This window comes from Rhamphochromis sp. 'chilingali', assembly GCF_963969265.1.
Source record: "Rhamphochromis sp. 'chilingali' genome assembly, chromosome: 1".
Classification (NCBI taxonomy): Eukaryota; Metazoa; Chordata; class Actinopteri; order Cichliformes; family Cichlidae; genus Rhamphochromis; species Rhamphochromis sp. 'chilingali'.
The window spans coordinates 2,871,216-2,892,459 of record NC_137929.1 but is presented as its reverse complement, the minus strand read 5'-3'; the positions used below and the strand labels follow the sequence as shown (position 1 = coordinate 2,892,459).

General features: G+C 45.0%; 2 protein-coding genes across 3 annotated transcripts in view; both read right to left on the bottom strand.

Annotated features, from left to right (window-relative positions):
• Positions 1 to 493: 493 nt before the first annotated feature.
• LOC308398629 (zinc finger MYM-type protein 1-like) lies at positions 494 to 3,053 on the bottom strand. The gene is made up of 2 exons (XM_080885379.1): positions 2,898 to 3,053; positions 494 to 2,221 (listed from the first exon to the last, which is right to left on the bottom strand). Exons 1-2 carry the CDS (start codon positions 2,977 to 2,979, stop codon positions 1,296 to 1,298), a joined length of 1,008 nt encoding a protein of 335 aa, XP_080741505.1. The 5' UTR covers positions 2,980 to 3,053; the 3' UTR covers positions 494 to 1,295.
• A 14,697-nt stretch (positions 3,054 to 17,750) lies between these two features.
• The window catches only part of LOC308398076 (uncharacterized protein), a 30,829-nt gene continuing 27,335 nt past the window's right edge, over positions 17,751 to 21,244 (bottom strand). The window contains exons 2-4 of one of the 2 annotated variants that reach the window (XM_080884475.1): positions 19,540 to 20,556; positions 19,028 to 19,214; positions 17,751 to 17,933 (exon numbers count right to left, since the gene is read on the bottom strand). In XM_080884475.1, coding sequence (XP_080740601.1) covers positions 17,914 to 17,933; positions 19,028 to 19,214; positions 19,540 to 20,556 — 1,224 coding nt within the window. In that variant the 3' untranslated portion in view covers positions 17,751 to 17,913. Of the gene's footprint in view, positions 17,934 to 18,014; positions 19,215 to 19,539; positions 20,557 to 21,244 lie in introns of those variants that run through there. The other variant, XM_080884474.1, reaches the window with a different exon arrangement.

Below are 21,244 nucleotides of genomic sequence, written 5' to 3'. Positions count from 1 at the left end.
GTGCATCATGGGAGTCCCCCAGCAGCCTACACCTATTGGGTGGTTGTTACATGTACAAGATTCAAACTTGTGATTTGAACGAAATAATTTCATGTTTCTGTGGTGAACATAATTAAATCATGTAGCATCTGCATGAAATTCAGACACTTAATTCTTGTTCTTGTTGAGATGACAGGATACAGTCTAGTCAGAGTGGTTCGTTACCTGGACTCACGAAGTTCACAAGATCACATTAGATGTCAAACTGCAGGAAAATCACTGGAGTTTTCAGCAGCAGACAACTACGCCCACAACAACAGACAGGCCCGGCCCTAACCAATCTGGCGCCCTAGGCAAGATTTTAGGTGGCGCTCCCCCTACATCGGCAGTGTAGTGTATGTACTCACAAGAAACCGAATAGCTTTGTCTTTGACCTTTTTTTTTTTACTTAAAGAAAGCAAATTCACAATCAGAATAATTAACAAGATAAAAAAAAAGATATGAATAAATAAATGAATACAAAAAATAAAAAATGAATATATGAAATACAGTAAATTTTATATACATAAACACAATAAAACGTGTCAACAAGTTGGATAAAATAAATTAAAAATACAATATAAATAAGGCACTGCACAAAACAAGATATTAAATAAACCAGTATGACTTTAACAACTATATTACAAAAAAGGGGATCCTACAGAGTTCTCTAGTTGTGCTTTTTAATACTGCATTAACTAGAATGACTTACAAATTACTGTACACCACCCCCTCATCAACCTCACATCACCTGCTACAGCCTTACTCTCCTAGTCTTTCTTGCAGCAAAGTCATCTACAACATCATCATATGACAACTGATTTGAGACCACATGATTTATGCTTATGATGGAAAGTCCACTGAGACGTTCTTGCATCATAGTAGATCTCAGGTAGGTTTTAATGAGTTTGAGCTTAGAGAAGCTTCTTTCAGCAGCAGCTACTGTAACAGGAAGAGTGGCAAAGATTCTCAGAGCAACCCACATGTTGGGGTAAATTTCTACCAGCTTCTTCTCATGCAGGAAGGTCAAGAGTTCCATGTTTGTCATGTTCTTTGATGGCAATGGTGGGAAATTCTGCATTTCCATTGCAAGTTCTGTGCCATTAATGTCCGGCTGGCTGTCATGGGTCAGAGTAGTACTCAGTGTTTGGCACTGCTGTAGCAGCTCTTCTTTTTGTAAGTTGTGGAAATCGAGGAGTACTCCAAACTTGTCATTCACCTCTCCAAGGTTCTGAAATCTCTCATCAAGTGAAGAGATGGCTGTATCCACTACCACATTAAAAAATGTGGTTTCCATTTTTTTTAAGTGCATCTTGTATGGGCTCATCTGGAGACTCATAACCGAAGTGCCTTTTGGTGGTTCTCAATCGCTTTTGTTTGAGTTCAGCCTCCACATTCATTTCTTCACACATCTCCTTTGCCGTTGTCTGTGCATCAGAAAATCCAGTGTTTCTGTAGCTGGTGAGGGAATCTTTGGTTTTCTTTAGCAAGTCGACAGCCACATCTAGCTGCATGGAGGCCGACTGCATGAGTTTACTCACATACTGGATCTTGCTGAGAATGTCATACCAGATGGCTGTACAAATGCAAAAACGATAGGATCCAATCTCCTCAGCCAAAGACTGGGCTTCAACTCTGACCACAGGGTCTGTAGCTGTTTCCCTCACCTCCAGAAGAGCCTCTCTGACTTGCCGAGCCTGATATCTGACTGCCTCAATGCTTTTTATCCTGCTTTCCCATCTGGTCTCAGCCCATGATTTCAAGGTGGTTTTCACATGTTTCAGGAGAACACCCCACCTATGGGTGGAGGCTGAGAGGAGCTTGAATAATTTTGCTAAATGCCCAAAGTAGCCAAGGGCATCTGGTGAGCTTTTTGCAGCATCAGCTACTACCAGATTTAAAGTGTGGGCACCACATGGGACCAAAAAAGCTCTTGAGTTTAGCTGAAGCAACCTTGCCTGAACACCTTTATTTTTTCCCTTCATGTTGGCCCCATTGTCATAGGACTGTCCTCTGCAGTCTTCAAAAGGAATGTTAAGCTCCTCTATCCGTTTTAGCATGAGAGTTGACAAATGATCTCCTGTTGATTCCTCTGCAACAAGAAAGCCCAGGAAATGCTCTTTAACTTGTGGTATGTCTTCTCCTGACACTATCCATGTGGTAGATGGCCCAGGGGTGGGATTTAGAAACTTCAACAGTGCATCTGAAGAGAGGAGTATGTGACACCACTGAGTATTAAAGTCTAATAATAAAAACATATGATTCCAGGAATAAAATGAAATGATATAATATAAATGAAAAACCAAAGAGATATATGTATGATGTTAACTGATATGCAAATTAGATTAGATTCAATTTATTGTCATCATTACAGTGAAATGCTGAATAGCAGAATGCAAAGTAACAGTATAATATCATATGAGAATGTTATGTTATGATTATCTTTGACCGAATCACAGCAGTGCTCATATTAAAAAACAGCATTCCCTCTCATGTGATATTGCTTAATTAACATTAATGATGTGCACTTTAACAACTAGGCTTACAACTATAATATATACAGGGGTGGAAATGTGACTATTACCTGCAGGGTAAACGTTAGCTAACCAGAAGGCAATAACAATGTAAACAAAAAACACCTGCTTAAAAGATGAATACAAATGAGGAATGGTGGGAAAGGTGGGAGTACTGTAATTACCTAACGTTACATTATTATTTTCCATAACAATTTAGCCCCCTCCACAATATTAACTGACGTTAAAACAGTTAACTAGCTATTTATTGATTAGCAATTAGCGAATCATGTAACATTAGCTTAATGCTAAAAATTTAGGTTACTATCACATTCAAATAATTTCATGTAGGCTAACGTTACCTACCTCTGTCTTTTTCTCGTTTCTCCTCCTCTTCTTTTCTCTTTTTTCTTCCCTGGCCACCTGACAGTTTTGGCCGTTTTGACATCTTGTGTTGATTTTTTGATGTGGTGACGTCCAAAAGGAACCATGATACGGGAAGGGAGGGGGCGCACCGTGCGGGGAGGGGGGGCGTAATGTTCTAACAAATAATATTTCTATTAAATAAGCTTTACTTTGCATTTTAATTAACGTGGGATTATTTTTTGTATTTAGAAATAATAGTACCAACTTTTTTTTTTTTTTTCAACATTTGTGGCACTGGCGTGGCGCCCCCTGATGGACGGCGCCCTTAGCATTTGCCTATACGGCCTATGCCACGGGCCGGCCCTGACAACAGATTTCTTTGAGTGTAACTAAAGGAGGATTCAGGGTCACCTGGTCCAGCCCTAACTATATGCTTTAGCAAAAAGGAAAGTTTGAAGCCTAATCTTAAAAGTAGAGATAGTGTCTGTCTCCTGAATCCAAACTGGAAGCTGGTTCCACAGAAGAGGGGCCTGAAAACTGAAGGCTCTGCCTCCCATTCTACTTTAACCCTTAGATGCACACGTGGGGTCAAAAATGACCCCAGGGGTTGTTTTTCTCCAAAATCTTTAAAATGCAAAGTTGTAATATATTCATATTCCAGGTATTCCTCATAAAATATGTTTGTAACATGAGGCCATTTGCATTTTTATTTATTTTTTCATTAATTAAAAAAATGCAGTTTTTGTATCACTACCCCACTCTTCCACAAGTGGGGTTAAAAATGACTCCAAGCAGTTCCTATGGAATCTTCTATGAAACTTTCATTCTTAGCAACTCTGACTGTTCCACTTACACTTCTGATGGATCAAGAATTAATTTTTGCACAGTAACGTACATGATTTATAGTCAGGGCTGCACATAAGTGGTCCACAGGTGTGCATTCGCTGTCAAAATATGAGCATTCCCGGAAATTCAGAGAATACACGCTTCTTTTGCGGTGGAGGAGCACCTGTCACGGTCCTGGGTCTCCTGACCCAGCGTTTTTAGTTCTTTGTGATGTTTGTATTTTTGTACTTGTGTAAGTTATTCTATGGTTTCTAGTTTCGATCCCTTGCCCTTCATGTTGCTCTGTGTCCCCTCTGTTCTGTGTAAGTCTGTGTCTGCATGTTTGAGTTCCCATCTGTGCCCTCCTTCTGTGTCTCATTCCCCTCGTTACTCCCCAGTGTATTTAAACCCTGTGTTTCTCTGAGTCAGTGTCGCGTCGTCTCTCTTGCTGTGTGTGATTCTCCCCGTGTCTTCTGGTATGTGTTATAATTAGCATTTCCCAGTTTAGTTTTGTATTGCTTGTGTTCTGTTTTCCAGCAATAAAGCTGTGCTTTTGAGTTCAAGTTCTGTCCCCGTGAGTTTGCGTTTGGGTCCAATCCCTGCCTGCCACACAGCGTTTCATGACAGTACGACGTGACCACAACATGGACCCAGCAGACTTACCCGGGGAGAGCGATCTGATACGTGTCCAACGCCTAGTCGAGTGGATAACCCACACTTCAAATACACGGGCAAAGATTGTGGGAATAAATGCTATCGAAGCAATCCTCGGAGGAAATTCCCATCTCCACCAGGTCAGAGGATGTGTGGACTTATTGGCCAATGTGAATGAAGCCTGGGAGGCTCGGAAAAAATCAGACTTGGCCCAGCAGCAACAGACAACAGCCACCCTGGAGCAGCCACGTCAGCCACACCGGCCGGATGTGGTTTTGCCCGGCCCTTCGGCGCCGTCTGCGAGGAAGAAACGATGATCACGCCGCCAGCGCGCCACCCCACAGCCGGACGTTCGGACTTGTACATCGCCGGCTGTGGTGAGTAAGGACTCTTTTTCTGTGTCGAACCGTGGGACTATTCGTTCAGGGGTTGTGTTTTGTGCTACGGATGGTAATGTGAACAGTTTATCAGCTGCCCAGCCTTCTGAAGCTCTCTTAGCTGCCCAGCTACAAGCTGCGTCTCCTGTGTCCCCGCTAGCACAGCCATTAACTCCACCACAAGCTCCATTTTCACCTCTACCATCGCTTCAGTCATCAGTTCGGTCTGCCGCTCAGTCACCCTTAGCTCCATCTTCCACACTACCACCTGTTTCTCTTCCGCCACAACCATCACTACACTCAGCCATTCAGGCTGCTACTCAGTCAATCATTCAACCTATAGCCCTGCCATTAAGACACTCTGTAGCTGAGCCATTAGCCATCCAACCCGCAGCCAATTCAGCTGCTCCTCCACCCGTTACACCTCCACCACAACCGTCACTGCAGTCTCCAGTTCAGTCCCCTGCAGCTCAGCTTTCCCCAGTGCAGTCTCCAGTGTCTCCAGTGTCCCCAGTGCAGCCTCCCTTAGCACAGTCATCCACTCAACCACCAGCACCACAACCGTCACTACCTCTAGTTCATTCCCCTGTGAAGTCATTAACTCCACCACCTACTCCACTCTCACCACCACCGTTACTACAGACATCAGTTCAGTCCCTGTGCAGTCATTTACTTCTCCACCATTAGCAGCTCAGGTCCCCGTGTGTCCAGCAGCTCAGGTCCCCGTGTGTCCAGCAGCTCAGCTCGCACCTGAACCTTTGGCCCAGTTCCCCGTAGCAGTGCAGTTTTCTAGCCAGCTTAACGTTGAGCCCGGGGTCCCAATTCTCTCTGGCTCTACATCAGCTCCTGCTGGAAGCTCGGATGAGCTCATCCAGCACTCCGTGGCTCCCGTGCCGCCATCTACCTCGTCCGCTGGGGGTTCCAGTGAGCCCAGCCAGCACCTCCTCGTCTCCGCTGGAGGGTCCGAGGGGCCCGTTCAGCCTCCTGTCTCCGCTGGAGGGTCCGAGGGGCCCGTTGCTCCACCAGCGTCATCAGCTTCAGCGTCGCCTGGTCCAGCTTCTGCTTTGGCTTCGTCAGCCTTGTCTGGTCCAGCCTCCTCCGAGCCTTCATCCACGTCTGGTCCTGCCTCGCCTGGTCCTGTGCCCACCGAGCCTTGGCCAGTATGCCTGACACTTAAGAACCGCCGCTGCCTTCCGTGCGGCCGGCCCCTGAACTGCTCCGTCGTCTCCTTTGCCGCCGCCGCCGCCGCTGCCTTCCGCGCGGCCGGCCCCCTGAACTGCTCCGTCGTCTCCTTCGCCGCCGCCGCTGCCTTCCGCGCGGCCGGCCCCCTGAACTGATCCGTCGTCTCCTTCGCCGCCGCCGCTGCCTTCCGCGCGGCCGGCCGCCTGAACTGCTCCGTCGTCTCCTTCGCCGTTGCTGTCCGCATAGTCGGCCCCCTGAACTGCCCTGTGTTTGGGCTGTTTTCTTGGGCTCCGGTGTTTGCTGTGCTCCGCTTTTGTTATATAAAGTAACACGGCTGCTATGAGGCCAGCTAGGATCCCTGTGGCCCTACAAATGATCCAGGACGGATGGGATGAAGAGCCCATTGGAGGCATTGACTCAGAATCTCACATCTAAGATATAGAGGACCCAGACTATTGCCCCCCCCCCCCCCCCCCCACCCGAACAAGGCCAGTCAGATACAGAGGAGTCCTCTGAAGAGGAAATAAATATTGAGTCTAACAGAATGAGCCCCTCTTACTGCTCTAGCCACAATATTCTGAATTAGTCGGCCAGGGCTTGCACCTGGGTTTAGTACTTTCTCCCCAGTAAATGCATGGAAGATGTTCATGTCTGATAATTTAATAGAAGAGGTGCTGTCATACACAAACATGGAGGCACGAAGAGTAGCCACAGACAGGGGAAAGAGTGGAAAAATGTAATCAAACATAAGCTCCTGGCCTTCATTTGATTGACCATTCTTGCAGGAAGTGAGAAGAACTGGGATGTACCAGTCGGTGTGTTTTTTGGGAGTTCTCTGCATAACCCATTGTACAAGGCCACTATGTCAATTCAAAGATTTAAAGATTTCGCCCTTTCTTGCACTTTGAGGACAAGAGGACCAGAGCCTACCGACTGAAAACAAACCACATGGCAGCTTTCTGCTACATATGGGGCCTGTTCCTGGTCAACTGCAGGCAGAAATTCATCCACAGTGATTGTGTTACAGTGGATGAACAACTTGTGCCTTTCAGAGGGAAGACCCAGCTTCTGCAGTATAGGCCGAGCAAGCATACAAAAGTGATACAAAAACTGAAAATTAATGAAAAAATAAATAAAAATGCAAAGGGCCTCATGTCACAATCATGTTTTATGAGAAATACCTCAAATATGAAAATATTACAACTCTTTGTTTTAAAGATTTTGAAGAATAACAACAGAGTTTATAGCAAAATGCATTGTTTCTATTTGGGGTAATTTTGACCCCACTCGTGGAAGAGTGTAGGTATTGGTAGGTTGTGCATCCAAGGGTTAAATACTCTAGGAACAACAAGTAGGCCTGCAGTGTGAGAGCAAAGTTCTCTAATAGGGTGATATGGTACTATAACAGGGGTCCCCAACTCCTGGACTCCGGTCCAAATCCAGACCCCAAGAGGATTTTGTCCGGATCACAAAGCAGTTTCTCATTTACCGTGTAGTTGGATAGTTTCTTCCTGCCGGCTGCCGTGGCGGACTTTTGAACTGCCGCGACACGCAGCCATGCAGGTTAGCATCATGCTGGTCCACTCTCCCAGCCAGCTGTTGGCGGTAATGCACCACCAACTGCCAATAAAACGACAAAGAAGAACAAGCTATGTGGGTATGTGAGTTGATAGGTTACTGTCTTGGGCGCTTGCGCTTGCTGAGTGGATGAGTAAAAGAAGATGGCTTTGTCAAAAATACTTATAAAGTTATAAAGAGTGGAAATCTGAAGAGCTGTTATGAAATCAAACATAAGAACTTCAACCAAAGCTGTGCGCCTGGGTCTGACGGTAGAACAAGAAGAATAAATGAGGTATGAGCGGCTACACGGCTGATAACAGTCTGTGACAGCACAACAGCATACGAGTGTTCACTGTGAGCACGGTGGACTTTAGGAGGACACAAAAAGACTTTCACTGACTGGAAAATGATAAAGAGTGAAAGGAAGCTGCAGCAGAAACACTTTTTAGTTTGGAAGAGAAACAATGTAACACTTTTAGATGGAAACAAAGTAAAGTGCAACAATTTACCTTCAATAAAAAATAAATTACATCCTTAATAAAACTATAAACATTTGAACCGTTTGATACTGAAACATAAAATGAAATAAACTCCATAAACAATCAAAATGAATTCAAACTGATCAGCAACATTAACTCAGGAGCACAATATATGAAACACTTTAACCTACAAAACAAAAACGAATCAAACAGTTTGTGCTGATTTCTTTCTTTGATCAAAATAACAAAGTCAGCATTAATGGCTCCGACGAGCACGTTTTGCAGTGCACAGCTTTTCAAAGCAGCTTTGAAGCAGGATCCTGCAGCTCTCAGCTCCTGCTCAGTGTTTAGCTGGGACCTGGACTTGGTCTGCAGCAGCAGCAGAGAAGCCTCACAAAGATGAGACTAAAGGAAGAAGAACGCCCAGAGCCTGCTGCCCTCAGAGTGGATACTGCTTCTCTACACTCAGCCAGAATCCACTCAGTGTCTGTGATGTGAACTGCAGTCTCAGTGTGGAGTCAGACGTCAATGAACTGGTTCTGCTCTGCAAAGCTGAAACCAGTTGGAGCTGGTCATGCTGGGAACTGTTTTCATGGAAGTCCTTTTAAAAGTATCCCATCAGTGATGAAATATGCTGCTTGATATATGGAGTCACTGAGGCGGCATCATCATCAGTAGTGTCAACAAATTCATGCAGGTTCTCCAATGAATCTGTGTCTCCTTCATCGAGTCTCCTGCCCCACACTGCAAGCTTTCCAGTGACAGAGCTGATCTTGTGACCTGAGGGAGGTTTTTATCTTTCCCTTGAAGCTGTAGATTTACTTCATTTCCAAATATGTCACTCAGGTAGGCCAGTTTTGCCAGGAAGGTCTCATCACTAACTCTGCGACTTCATACTTGTGCTCCTGCTCCAAAAACATCTGATCTGCTCTCTGAGCTCAAAAACTCAGGACAAGACTTTTCCTGGTGACAGCCGCCTGGCTTCACTGTGAAACAGCACAGCTTGATGTTCGGCTCCATCTCCTCACAGACAGCAGAGACACTCTTGTTTTTACTGGTCTGGTCTTTATAAAACCGACTACACCAATAATTTCAGTCATAACCTCACTGAATTCAGAGGAAAGCTGCTCTCAGTGTGAAACACTCCAGCAGAGGGCGCTGTTAAGTCCTTATTGTAACACAGTTACTGTGTGCAGTTAGACTTCATACATAATCTGCACTTATTTCCATCAGACATGCTGTCAGTAAATGATTGGTTTCTATTGATTCTACTTCCTGTTGACTCGTTTGATGACAGTGAAACAATCACAGCTGATTGTGTGATGATGTAAACTGTCACTGTTACATTCAGTGTGTGTGACATAATGTTAGTGCAGGCTGATAACAGCCTGGTTCTGTTAGAAACACATGAACGTGTCCATAGATCAGTGTGTGTTTAACATGAGAGCTTCAGCCCTGCTGATGTGTTAAATAAAGACATGCAGGAAAACTGATGAGACTCTGAAATAACTCTTTATATTTATAATGTAACTCTGCATCAAAAGAACAACAAAGGATCCCAGACAGGTTTCTGTGAACAAAGACCATTCTGATGTTTCTGTGTTTCTAACACTTTGACATTATTAGTAAACAGACTGCAGTGAGCAGCATTTATAAAGAGCTTCTATATAAAGATATGACAGCTGTTTGACAAGTTTATCACTCTGTGTTTGGACCTGATCAGTCCAGCTGTTTACTTGAAATATGTTCATTTTGGGGTGGGTACAGTTTCCTCTGCGGTGGGTAGGGTGGGCTGCCCCGGGTCCTGTGGGGCTTGGCAGTGCTACCGTAGGCCGCGGTCTGGATGGACCTGGGCTCCCTTGCCTTGGTGGGTACCAGAGGACGGGGGTGCCTACTGGGGTCAGCGGGGGAGCTGGCCCTAGGGAGGGGCATCCTCCCCTCCCTCCTTTTCCTCCCCATCCCCGGCTACCTCCCTCTTCCCGCTCCACCACACTCACCCATACAGGTAGGGCCTTGGGGTGCGGGTGTGTCACAGGAGTGCAGGTGAGACATCCCCCCCCCGTCCCCTTCTGGCCACCTGTGCCTCAATTTTATCTCACAACTTAGACATCCACATTACTTACACTCTCATAACACACACATATATATAGGGCCTTGAGGGTGGGCACGTTAACGGCGTCCAGTGGACGGTCTGTGTACTCAAACCTACCTCTGGCGCTGGTGCCCACCTCTCAATTTTAAATCCATGTAGACATTGAGGGTTCTCGGGAGGGGCCGTGCTAACACCTGCTGCTCTCTGGCAGCAGCACCATTTTTTAGTTTTAAATGCACTTTAGAGCAACACGCAGCAACACTACACATGAGCGGGAGGAGGGAGGTATGGGGTCTTCACACACCCCCGTTCTCTGCTAGCCATCGGGGCGGGGGGGGCTGGGAGGAGATGTTGGCTGTCCGATTGGCCTCCCTGCTGCTGCGGAGCCTGGGACGGTCTGCTTGCCTCCACCCCGGGGGGAAGGGTAACATCTCTTGGGTCTGGGTTCTGCTTCCCCCTCTGGGGGCGAGGGTACCTGGACCCGGGGTATAGAGTATGTTTGGGGAGTGTGATTGGGTGTACATGTCCATTTATGTCAGTCCTTACGTTGGGTGAGTGCTGAGTGTTTGTATATGTGTGCATGAGGGTGGGAACGCATGTTTGTGTCTGTGTGTGCCTGTTTGTCTGTGTCTATATGTCAGGTCGGGTCTTAGACTCCACCTCTCTGGGAACTCCCAGGCCCTCCAAGGCCTATCTCCCCTCACCACACTCCCTGCTGGTGACTGATGCCCTCAGGGGTCGGTGCATTGGTGGTTCTTGGTGTCCGGGGCTGGGCGCTCAGGTATGTACCGGCTCACTCCCGGTGGCTACCTGGCGGGGCCTGGCGCTTGTTGCTCGGTCAGGCCTCCTCCGGGGTGTGGGGGGCCCTCGGGCCTCCGGCCTCTGGGCCTGCGGCTCGGTTCACTCTGGCACAGCCGGCTGCCGGCGGAGCCGTTGGGCACGCTGGTGAAGCCCCCTCTAGCTTCTGCTCGGTGGCTACTGGGTGACGCCTCGTCTGGGGATCCTCAGCCCTTCCCATGAGGGTGGCACAGATGCCCCTCCGGTTGTCCTCCTTGGGCTCTCGCACTCTGGGGCCTGGATCTCCTCCATGCCTGTTTCATGCCCTGGGGGACGGGGCTATGGCTCGCTACATCCTCTTGCAGACCATTACATGTGGAAAACATTTGAATACAAGCGCGCTGATCCACACAGGTGTGCACACGGGTGTTCACTGTTCGTAGACTTAAATTACACCTTTCTTGGCTGCTACTTCAAAGCACATTGTGCGCTGTCTGTCCTGCGTGCTGCACAACACATTATTTGACCACAAGTGTCTGTGAAGGTTCTCAGTCATCCAGGTCATCGTAGTCAAAGGAGCCTCTGTCAGCTAGAGCTGGGCGATAGAACGATAACGATATGTATCGCGATATAACTTTTACTCGATAGAGAAATTAAGCTATCGCGATAGACCTCGCCGCTCTTGTCCTCTTAAAAATAAAAATAAAAAAAAGGTCAGCCAATCCAAATTAAGTAGCGCAGAGCCGAACCAATCACAGCCGCAGCGTCACGTCACGTGACTTGTTACGTACAGCACAAGTGCCAAGCCGCACGTGTGTTTGTTTGGGAAGCAGCCAGCGGGTAATGGAGGAAATGAGTGTGCCGACTAGAAAATTCAACCGAGCGTGACCGAAGAAAAACCAGATGATGGTTCGAATGCCGGAGAGATTGTCGAACGGAAGAGCCATAGAAGTTCCATAGTGTGAAGGTATTTCGGCTATTTCAAGTCTGACAAAAACAGAGTAGCGTGCACTGTAAATTGTGCCGAAAGCAAGTCTGGAAATACAATAAACTGGTGCATGCGTCACACTGTGCGCCACGTTATTGTTTCGGTGAAATGAATTTCTACAATACTGTTTCTGTTAGTTCTACTCTCTGCAGTGTTTAAATGCTTACATATACACACAGTTACTGTCCGTCCACACTCGGTTCTGCTTCTATGCCCCAGCTTTGTTTACTTTTTCCCACCGAGGCTTCTAGACTTCTGATTGGCCAACATTTCTGCACGGTTAGGAATCTAGCGCCACCTGCTGCTTTGGCATGTTCATAGCAGCGTTTTCCTTCATTTCTGCCTTTATGTGTGGACGGGATTATTTTTTAAAACGAAAACGGAAAATCTCCGTTTTCAAAAACACCCGTGTACGTGTGGACGTAGCCTCAGTCTCTGACTGGAAGCGCTAATTTGTCATTCGGCTTTTGTCAGACTAAAGTAACTGTTAAAACTGTTTGAAAAGCTAAGCTATACAACAAGGAGAGATTGAGAATTTCCTTTTAGTTCTCAGTTTATTTGATATTGACAAAAGTTAGTTTTTGTCTGTTCTTCTGTAAAACAAACTAAGATTTATTTTTAGAATTAATATTTTGTTTCTAAGTGGAATTGACAATTTAGTCTGTTTCGTTTGTTCTATTTTGAAACTTAAACGCTTTAGCGGCTGCCTTTTGTGTAGTTTGCAATATTTGGCTTTATTTATCTGAAAAAGTCTCATGTTCCTGAAGTACATCTACCCTGTTGAACTTATTATGGGAAATAAATATTTAAATAAAAACAAGCTGCTGATTATTTCACATTTTACTTGTGAGCAACGGCACATTTAAATCTTACAAATATAGTTATTTGGCTGATATCGTGATAGATATCGTTATCGCCTGAAATGAAAAAAACATGTCGTGATATGAAAAAAGTCTCATATCGCCCAGCTCTACTGTCAGCAAAGAGGCACAGAAAAGAAGATCAGACACCAGCGAGGGAGGATAAGAAGGACAGACGCAACAACATTGTCATCCCCTATGTAGCCGGTGTATCAGAAAAACTCAGGAGAGTTTTCTCCAAGCATGACATCCCGGTGTATTTCAGACCCAGCAACATGCTCAGACAAAAACTGGTTCACCCGAAAGATAAAACGCCAAAACACAGACTTAACAACGTGGTGTTTGCTGTACAGTGCAGCGAGGAATGCCCAGACCTCTACATTGGAGAGACCAAACAGCCACTTCACAAGCGCATGGCACAACATAGAAGAGCCACCTCCACAGGACAAGACTCAGCAGTCCATCTGCATCTTAAGGACAAAGGACACTCCTTCGAGGATGCCAATGTTCACATTTTGGACAGAGAGGACAGATGGTTTGAAAGAGGAGTGAAAGAAGCATCTATGTCCACTGTGAGCGACCATCTTTGAACAGAGGCGGGGTTTACGACATCAACTCTCTGCCATCTATAATCCAGTTTTGAGATCCCTTCCCAGACGCCTTAACGCCCACTCACATCCTGGGCCATCTGATCTCAGGAATTCGCATGACAAGGTGTGGCCAGGTTTCACAATGAACTCACCCGAAACTCTGGCTGATTGGGACCCACACCCAGTTTCACACCTTGGCTCAGGCGATTAGAGGATCATCAGGGGGTCCTTTTGTCCCTCTGTGGGGGGTCACTCCCACTAGGTTTATATCTGGGACTCTCCACCATTTGACCTTAGAACTGAAGAAGCTTCTCGGATGAGAGGTGAAACGTCTTCAAGCAACTTAAAGAAGTCCAGACGCTTTTCTTTGCAAGCTCCTTTGACATTTAACCACAAGCAATCTTTTCTGGTTTGACGCGGTCTTTGTAGCCAGAAACCAGTTCTCTCCTCGGCTTCCTCCACTACACGCTTCCCCCACGCCAGTCTCCTCCGTCACTATAAAGGGGAGAGTCATGAGCTCCATCACCCTCACCTGTGCCGTCCAACGTCCCGCCACCAGCCTCCACTGCAGCAGGCCAGAGACCACAACCCTGCCACAATAAGTAAAAGTATATCCTTGCTGTACCCTTAATGCTAAATGTGCTAAATTAACCGCTGCCTTTGCCCCTTTGGGATTATTCTTATGTCACTGGGATGTTGACCTTTGACCTTCACATTAGAGAGATGGGCAGACATAATTAGTGTATGAATTTTAAAGTAACAGGTAATAAAGAGAGTGCAGCAAATGTAGTCAGGTTTATTACTCTGTATCACACATGAGTGCCCGAGGGAGGCGGGGCTGACTGGGGAGACACAGGAAACAGAGAGACAGGGCTGACTCGACATGAAACGATGAAACGTGGGACACGGGAACAGAAACTAAACACAGGCTGAAATGAACACTGAGGGAGGGAGAACTAAGATTACTGAGAGCCTGATAAATAAGAAGAACAAAAAGCAAGAAAAACAAGAGTCAAAGAAAACCAAAAACACAAAGCATTGGGCCAGGACCCACTGCTGTGACATTTATATGTGATAAAAACATTAAAAACTGCTCAGATGTTGAAATCTTTCTACGTATACTTTAGGTTCAGCTCTCCAGCCTGGCATTTGGTTAAGCATGATTCAAACATTTGATTTTGTTTAACTGGTTTTAATTATAGTTACTTTTTGTGAACATTTGTTGCAGCATTTAAAAATACATCATTTATTTTCAAACTTTTATTTGATTTAGAGCATCATATTTGACCAACGTAAATGTTTTAATTTCATATAAAATAACTGAAACAGTGAACTAAATATCTGAAATCTTTCCTTCCTTAAAAGTTATAATCCTACTTAAGTTATAGTGCAAACGCTTAAGCAACAAATATACTTGATGCTAATTAATTAATATTTCCCTTTGATGTTGCAACTATGCGGTCACTTCTGTCTTTAAACAAAATAATATTTTCCAGTTACAGAAATCATAAAGTCCAAACTAAAGTGCTACTGTTGCTATATGCATTTTATATAAATCATGGATGATGGTCCTGACATGAAGGAAGAGAAAGTTACAGGTTGCATCCTTTGACTTTGTCTCCGTGCCTTTGGGCCATTTTCAGAAGGACAGATGTTTCTGTTCAATTCTTAAATCAATTTTTTCAAACACAAACACTATTTTAAAGCTTCTAGAGAGTAAAATATTAATGATAATTATAATAACAATAATAAAAACAAAAGCTCTCAGCTCCATCAAACCAAGCAGCAGAAAGAACAATAACTGAAGAGAAAACTTTAACCTTGTAGACTTCATTATGTTCCAGCTGCTCTACAGACGCTGTGACCTCGAACTTAAGCAGGTCGTAAAGTATGTGCAGCTCAATAACTTCATAATCAGACCCTGTGGTATTTAGGCAGCAGAACAACTAAGAATAACAACTACAAATAATGTTTTTAGGTTTCTGTTGTACTGCAAGGTTCTGTACAGGAGAACCAAACCAAGAGCAAATATTACGTCTCATTTACACCTGAGCACGAAGAGCCATCAACATTTAGCAAATTGAATCATCTTTGTTTAGATGCAAGAAGAATCATATAGAAATGAAAAAGTAGAAATAGAAATCCAGAGCAAAGATATCCTCTAATTCAGCGTAGCACATGTGCAGCTGCTGCGATTCACGTAAGCATTCGGCTCGTCGCTGTTGCAGATTTTTCTCTCGCTGTTCTGGCTCACAGCGCTGCAAACACAAAAATAAATATCCCCAAAGGTGTGAAAGGGAGCTAATTAGTAAGAGTATTGTTACTCTCCGCAGGAGTAGTCCAGCAGTAGAAATCAGTCCAATAACAAGGTGTGTAACATCTAGCAGGGTGACAGAAAAACCCAGGGCAACTTCTAAGGACCTCAACGTCTCTCTCACATTGTGTTTTTTAAACATGCTTCCATTTGTGTTACGTTCCCCTGGGGTCTAGGCGGGGAGGGGGAAGTAACAAAAGTGACCGGGTCAGAAAAAGGAATCAAGGAGGCGAAATAGTTAAATAAAACAGTTTTATTGAAGTAATTAAACTAAAAGAGACGGACAAGCCGCTATCACCATAAGAGTAACACAAACAAAACTCAGGCGTTGGTCAGTAATGCAAAATGTCAAAAGGAAAACGCAGCTCACTAGCTGAAAACCACAAAACACAGCTCACCAGCTGGAAACACCGCAAAAACACTCAGCTCACTAGCTGTACCCACACAAATGGCACTCTGGCCCAGAGCTCACCCTGCTCTGGGCTTAAATACCTTTAATTGCTGATGGGAGTCAGCTGTACAGGAGGGAAAGGTGGCACTTCGGGCAGGAAGTAGTGGGACACTCCCACACAGGCATCCTCAGGAGAGAGAGAGGCCCTGCTAGGGCCGTAACACCCCCTCCCATAAATGCAAACCCATGGTTTGTCAAATTTACGATAACACAAAGTGAGTCCATAGCCGTTTCATGAAGAAATTGCAGGGTTTCCACCTACCAAACCCCATAGCACCGGTTAGGCATTACCTGCGGGAGCTGCCAATCCCATCTCAGTGGGTTCACAACATTCCCAGAGAGTGGCCCCAAACCCTCGAAACAGTGTCCCATGGGATAGCCAGGGCTTCGAACTATCACGTGTGGAGAACCCAGCAGGCAGCTAGCAGGCTTCGCTGAAACACAGACATACTTGTTAGCAAGGGGTGCAGATCTGAAGGGTGGTTTTGAACATGAACCGGAGAAAGGGTCAACCAACGGCAGCTCAGGGTACACTGATTACGGGGTGCTACCGAGCAATTATGCTCCAGGTTTAGCCTTTCCGTAGGCCTGGCAAGCTTGTCAGTTTGAGAGCCACGACTGACTTTTCTCAAAACAGGCCCCTTTTGTGTTGAGTGGGCTTTCTGTTTGAGTGCCACTTTGACACAATTGGCAACCACATGGCCAGGCTTGTGACAGAAAAAACACAGTTTGGGCCTAGGTCTTAACACCATAACTGCATTTTCCTTCTTAGCTGGCCCACTTTTACCTGTCCAGGCTGCGCTATAGTGCAGAGGGATATCCTGTCCTACAGCACTTGCTGTATGAGTCAGCTTAAACTCATCTGCCAGGGTGGCAGCTTGCTGTAGAGTTGTAACCCTCTGTTCACTTAAATAAAGGGCCACAGACTTAGGAACAGAGATTTTAAAATCCTCCACCAGCATAAGCTCACGTATGGACCCCACATCATTAACCTGGGTTGCCGCACACCACCTATCAAAGAGCCTCGCCTTCTCCCTGGCGAAGTCAAGACTGTCCCTGTGCCAACTCCAACCCTCTGCCTATAGGCCTCAGGTACCAGTTCATAGGCTTGGAGGACGGCACTTTTGATCTTTCCATAAACCAGGCCGTCCTGCCTAGACAGACAAGAACACGCTTCTTGAGCCTTACCTGTCAACCGACACAGCAACATCACCCCCCACACATCTTGAGGCCACTGCAGTGCAGTTGCCAAGCGTTCGAACACACTGAAAAAGCTGTGAACACTGGATTCACAGAAGTCTGGAACCAGGTGAATGTTATTGCTCACAAACAAGCCTCTAGACACCTGTACACTAGCAGCTGTGTCAACCATTTTGGGGATGGTGAAGAGTTAGCAAAACGCAACCTAATTAAGACAGTTAACAGACCACTACACAACTTACTTTAGCTGACCAACGTACCTTCCGCAACACACACGTTAACAAAACAACTTACCCAGTTCCAAAACCTTGCCCTGTCTATCTTCCGGAGCGTGCTGGGCTCGAGGCAACTTTAAAGGCAGAACTTCAGCGACCGCAGCCCTGAATTGCTTACCCCCAACAGAGAATTAATCCCCACCCAGGATTACTCCTAAAACAACAAAGGCAAAATAACAAAAGAGTGCCCGAAGGAGGAACTTAAAAAGCTCAGCTGGGTACTCACCTACCTTAACTGGGAAGTTATTAATCTCTAAAAGGTGCCAAAGCGAGATAATCAAAAAGAAAACCAAATCCAACACAGAACTCCCTTTTCAAAGATCCCGGACGAGCCCCCACTTGTTACGTTCCCGCTTTGGGTTAGCTGGGATAAGTGATGGATGGAGGGAATTTTACTTCAGCCACAGAAATCCTAAACAGGAAGGAGCAGCAGAGTTACAGTGGATCACTATCCAGCAGGGAAACAAGGTTTATTTCAATTTCTTGACCATGAGTGAGATTTACTGAGTGGGCAAATTAGTCCTGTGCTACATCCATAAATAATGAATAAATTAGGAGCTAAAGCTGAAAGGACAGTTTATTTGTACCATCTTCACGTGAACACATTCAAGAACATCACAGATGAAGAAACATTAAAAACTTCCACACTACATAAAGCAAGAAAAATAGTTTTTCTTTCAGGTGGTTTCAGAAAAACAGAAACATCAAACATCTCCAAGACTCTCTTTGAAAGAACTAAAAACCTTTGTTCTCATGGTCCAATCATGAGTGAACTCCCCGATGAAGCCTTGTGTGCTAAAACATGTCAGAGTTTTAAAGGTTAAACATGAGTTTCCAAAACGTTTTGCTGGAGAACAATGAACTATTTGACTGAGTTTCAATCATTTACAGACGAGCAAAACCAGGACAGAGAAAAAAGGACAAAACTGACTCAGTAAAACACAGAAAAGAAGATCCCATGTAGATCTGTATTATGTAGAAGTTCAGCCCAGCAACCAGTTCAGTTCAACACAAGTTTAAATGATTCTATCTGAACTCTGTGGAGCCTGATCTCAAGCTTTTTGAGTCTGACACAGAAACCAGAGGATCTTTCTGTGTCTTCAGATTCACTGTGATCCAGTCATGGGAGTGATTTCAGCCCTGAGTGATCGCGCTGATGTTTGCACAGAGCAGACAATGAGGTGAATGTTTGGGCACATTGGTAACAGTGAAACAGTTTATTAGTAACGTGGGATCGTTTGTGTGCAGAGTATGAACTGAGATTCCTGAAGCTCTTGTCACACTGGTCACAGCTGTAGTTTCCTTCCATGTGTGCACGTTCATGAATGTTACGATTACCTGACTGTGAGAAGCTTCTCTCACAGTGTCTGCACTTGTGTGGTTTCTCTCCTGTGTGGACTCCTTTGTGTGTTTTAAGCTGACTTGCAGTGGTGAAGGATGACCCACACTGATCACAGAGGTGCTTTTTAACCCCACTGTGAATCAGTTCATGTTGTTTTAACTCACTTGATGTGGTGAAGCTTCTCCCACATTCTTTGCAGTATTTCAGTTTGTCTCCAGTGTGTCTACGTTGATGTCTTTTTAGGGCCTTTTGCCAACTGAAAGTTTTTCCACAGAGGTCACAATGAAAGTCTTTCCCACCACCACAGTCATGACAGGGTTGAGAACTGGATCCATCTGTGTCGCTCTGCTTCTAAACAAAGACACAAAGACAGTGTAAGTCAGTCCTTCAACATTTGTATCCTGAACGTCGCCTGAAATAAAGAGCATCTCTGCAGACGTCCAACTACATTTGACTGTTTCAGTTAACACACTCAGTTTACTGGGCTGCAATAACTACAATACTACCACCATAATACTACAGTAATACTAAAATCATAACTGAAAGGAAAATCTGAATAATCACTCAGAGCTGCTTTTCCATGCAGTAGAATTGCTAACATGCTAACACAGTTTAATGAGCAGAGTTGTTCCAAACAGTCAGGCTAAAATGACAAGATAACAATATAAATACATACCTCACAGTAGCTGCACTTGTAGAGTCTCTTTCTGGTGTGGATCTGTTGGTGTCGTCTCAGGTCATGTGGAGATTTAAAAGTCTTCTCACACAGGTCACATTGATAAGGTCTCTCCTCAGTGTGGGTAAACATGTGTTCTTGTAAGTGTGTGTGAGTTGTAAAGTATTTACCACACTGTTCACAGCAGTATACATCATGTCTGGTGTGAATGCGTAGGTGTTCATTTCGTCTCCCTCTCTGGCTGAAAGTTTTTCCACAGATGTCACAGCTGTATGGCTTAATTCCAGAGTGGGTAACTAGATGCCTCTGTAAGTGGCTACTTTGAGTAAAAGCTCTGCCACACTGATCACAGCTGTACGCTTTAACTCCACTGTGGATGAGTTGGTGTTGTTTTAGGGAACGCTTCAAGGAAAAAGACTTTCCACACAAGTCACAGCTGAACGGTCTCTCTCCAGTGTGGATGACCTGATGCTGTTTTAGTGAAGCCCTCACAGTAAAACCCTTCCCACACTCGTCACAGCTGTATGGCTTAATTCCAGAGTGGGTAACTAGATGCCTCTGTAAGTGGCTACTTTGAGTAAAAGCTCTGCCACACTGATCACAGCTGTACGCTTTAACTCCACTGTGGATGAGTTGGTGTGTTTTTAGGGAACCCTTCAAGGAAAAAGACTTTCCACACAAGTCACAGCTGAACGGTCTCTCTCCAGTGTGGATGACCTGATGCTGTTTTAGTGAAGCCTTCAGAGTAAAACCCTTCCCACACTGATCACAGCTGTACGCTTTAACTCCACTGTGGATGAGTTGGTGTGTTTTTAGGTGACCCTTGAAGGAAAAAGACTTTCCACACAAGTCACAGCTGAACGGTCTCTCTCCAGTGTGGATGACCTGATGCCGTTTTAGTTTAGCCCTCACAGTAAAACCCTTCCCACACTCGTCACAGGTGTGTTTTTTCTCTCCCTTTCTTCTGTGAGGTTTGTCGGCCTCCTGAGAGCGCTGACTTCTGGCTCCATGTTGGTCCTGCAGTGACAGAGATACAAACAGTGGCAGTGAGTGAAATGCAGTCGTGGAACAAACTCAACCTTCAAACTCCATTAACACTAGTTTTAAACCTGAAGGTGGAGCGTGGCACCAAACACCTTAAAGGTCTCTTATCCCCACCTGCTGGTAGTTCTAACACATTACATCCAACCTGCTGTTAGAGATAATTCATGACTGTTCAAACACTAAACTCATGCACACACACACACACACACACACACACACACACACACACACACACACACACACACACACACACACACACACACACACACTTTTATAATTTAGATTATTTTGTTGTTTCCTATTACATATTTCTATAATTTGTATAGATTTATACAGAATTATTCAGTGATAATAAATCCTATGTTTGTTTATTCTAAAGGAACCCCGTTAGCTTCCACAACAGATGTGGCTCGTCTTCCGTCAAATACTCACATAAAATATTACACAATAAAGTGGATTCAAGATATCCACATAATTTCACTCTTACATCCACAGTGAGGTTTCACAATTGTTCAAATATAAGCAATCAATAATAATAATAATAATATCAATAACATTGAGGCACATTACACAAATTTCAAAAACAAATCATGTCGTACAATATTTACAACAACTAAAAGCTCTGTAAATCGGCTTTTAAGTGTTCATTGAAGTTTTGAAT

Excerpts from the sequence above, each read along its gene's own strand:
- LOC308398629 (XM_080885379.1), bottom strand. The coding sequence starts at position 2,979 with ATGTCAAAACGGCCAAAACTGTCAGGTGGCCAGGGAAGAAAAAAGAGA. Across the intron at positions 2,222-2,897 it reads GAAACGAGAAAAAGACAGAG|ATGCACTGTTGAAGTTTCTA; the intron begins GTAGGTAACGTT and ends TCCTCTCTTCAG.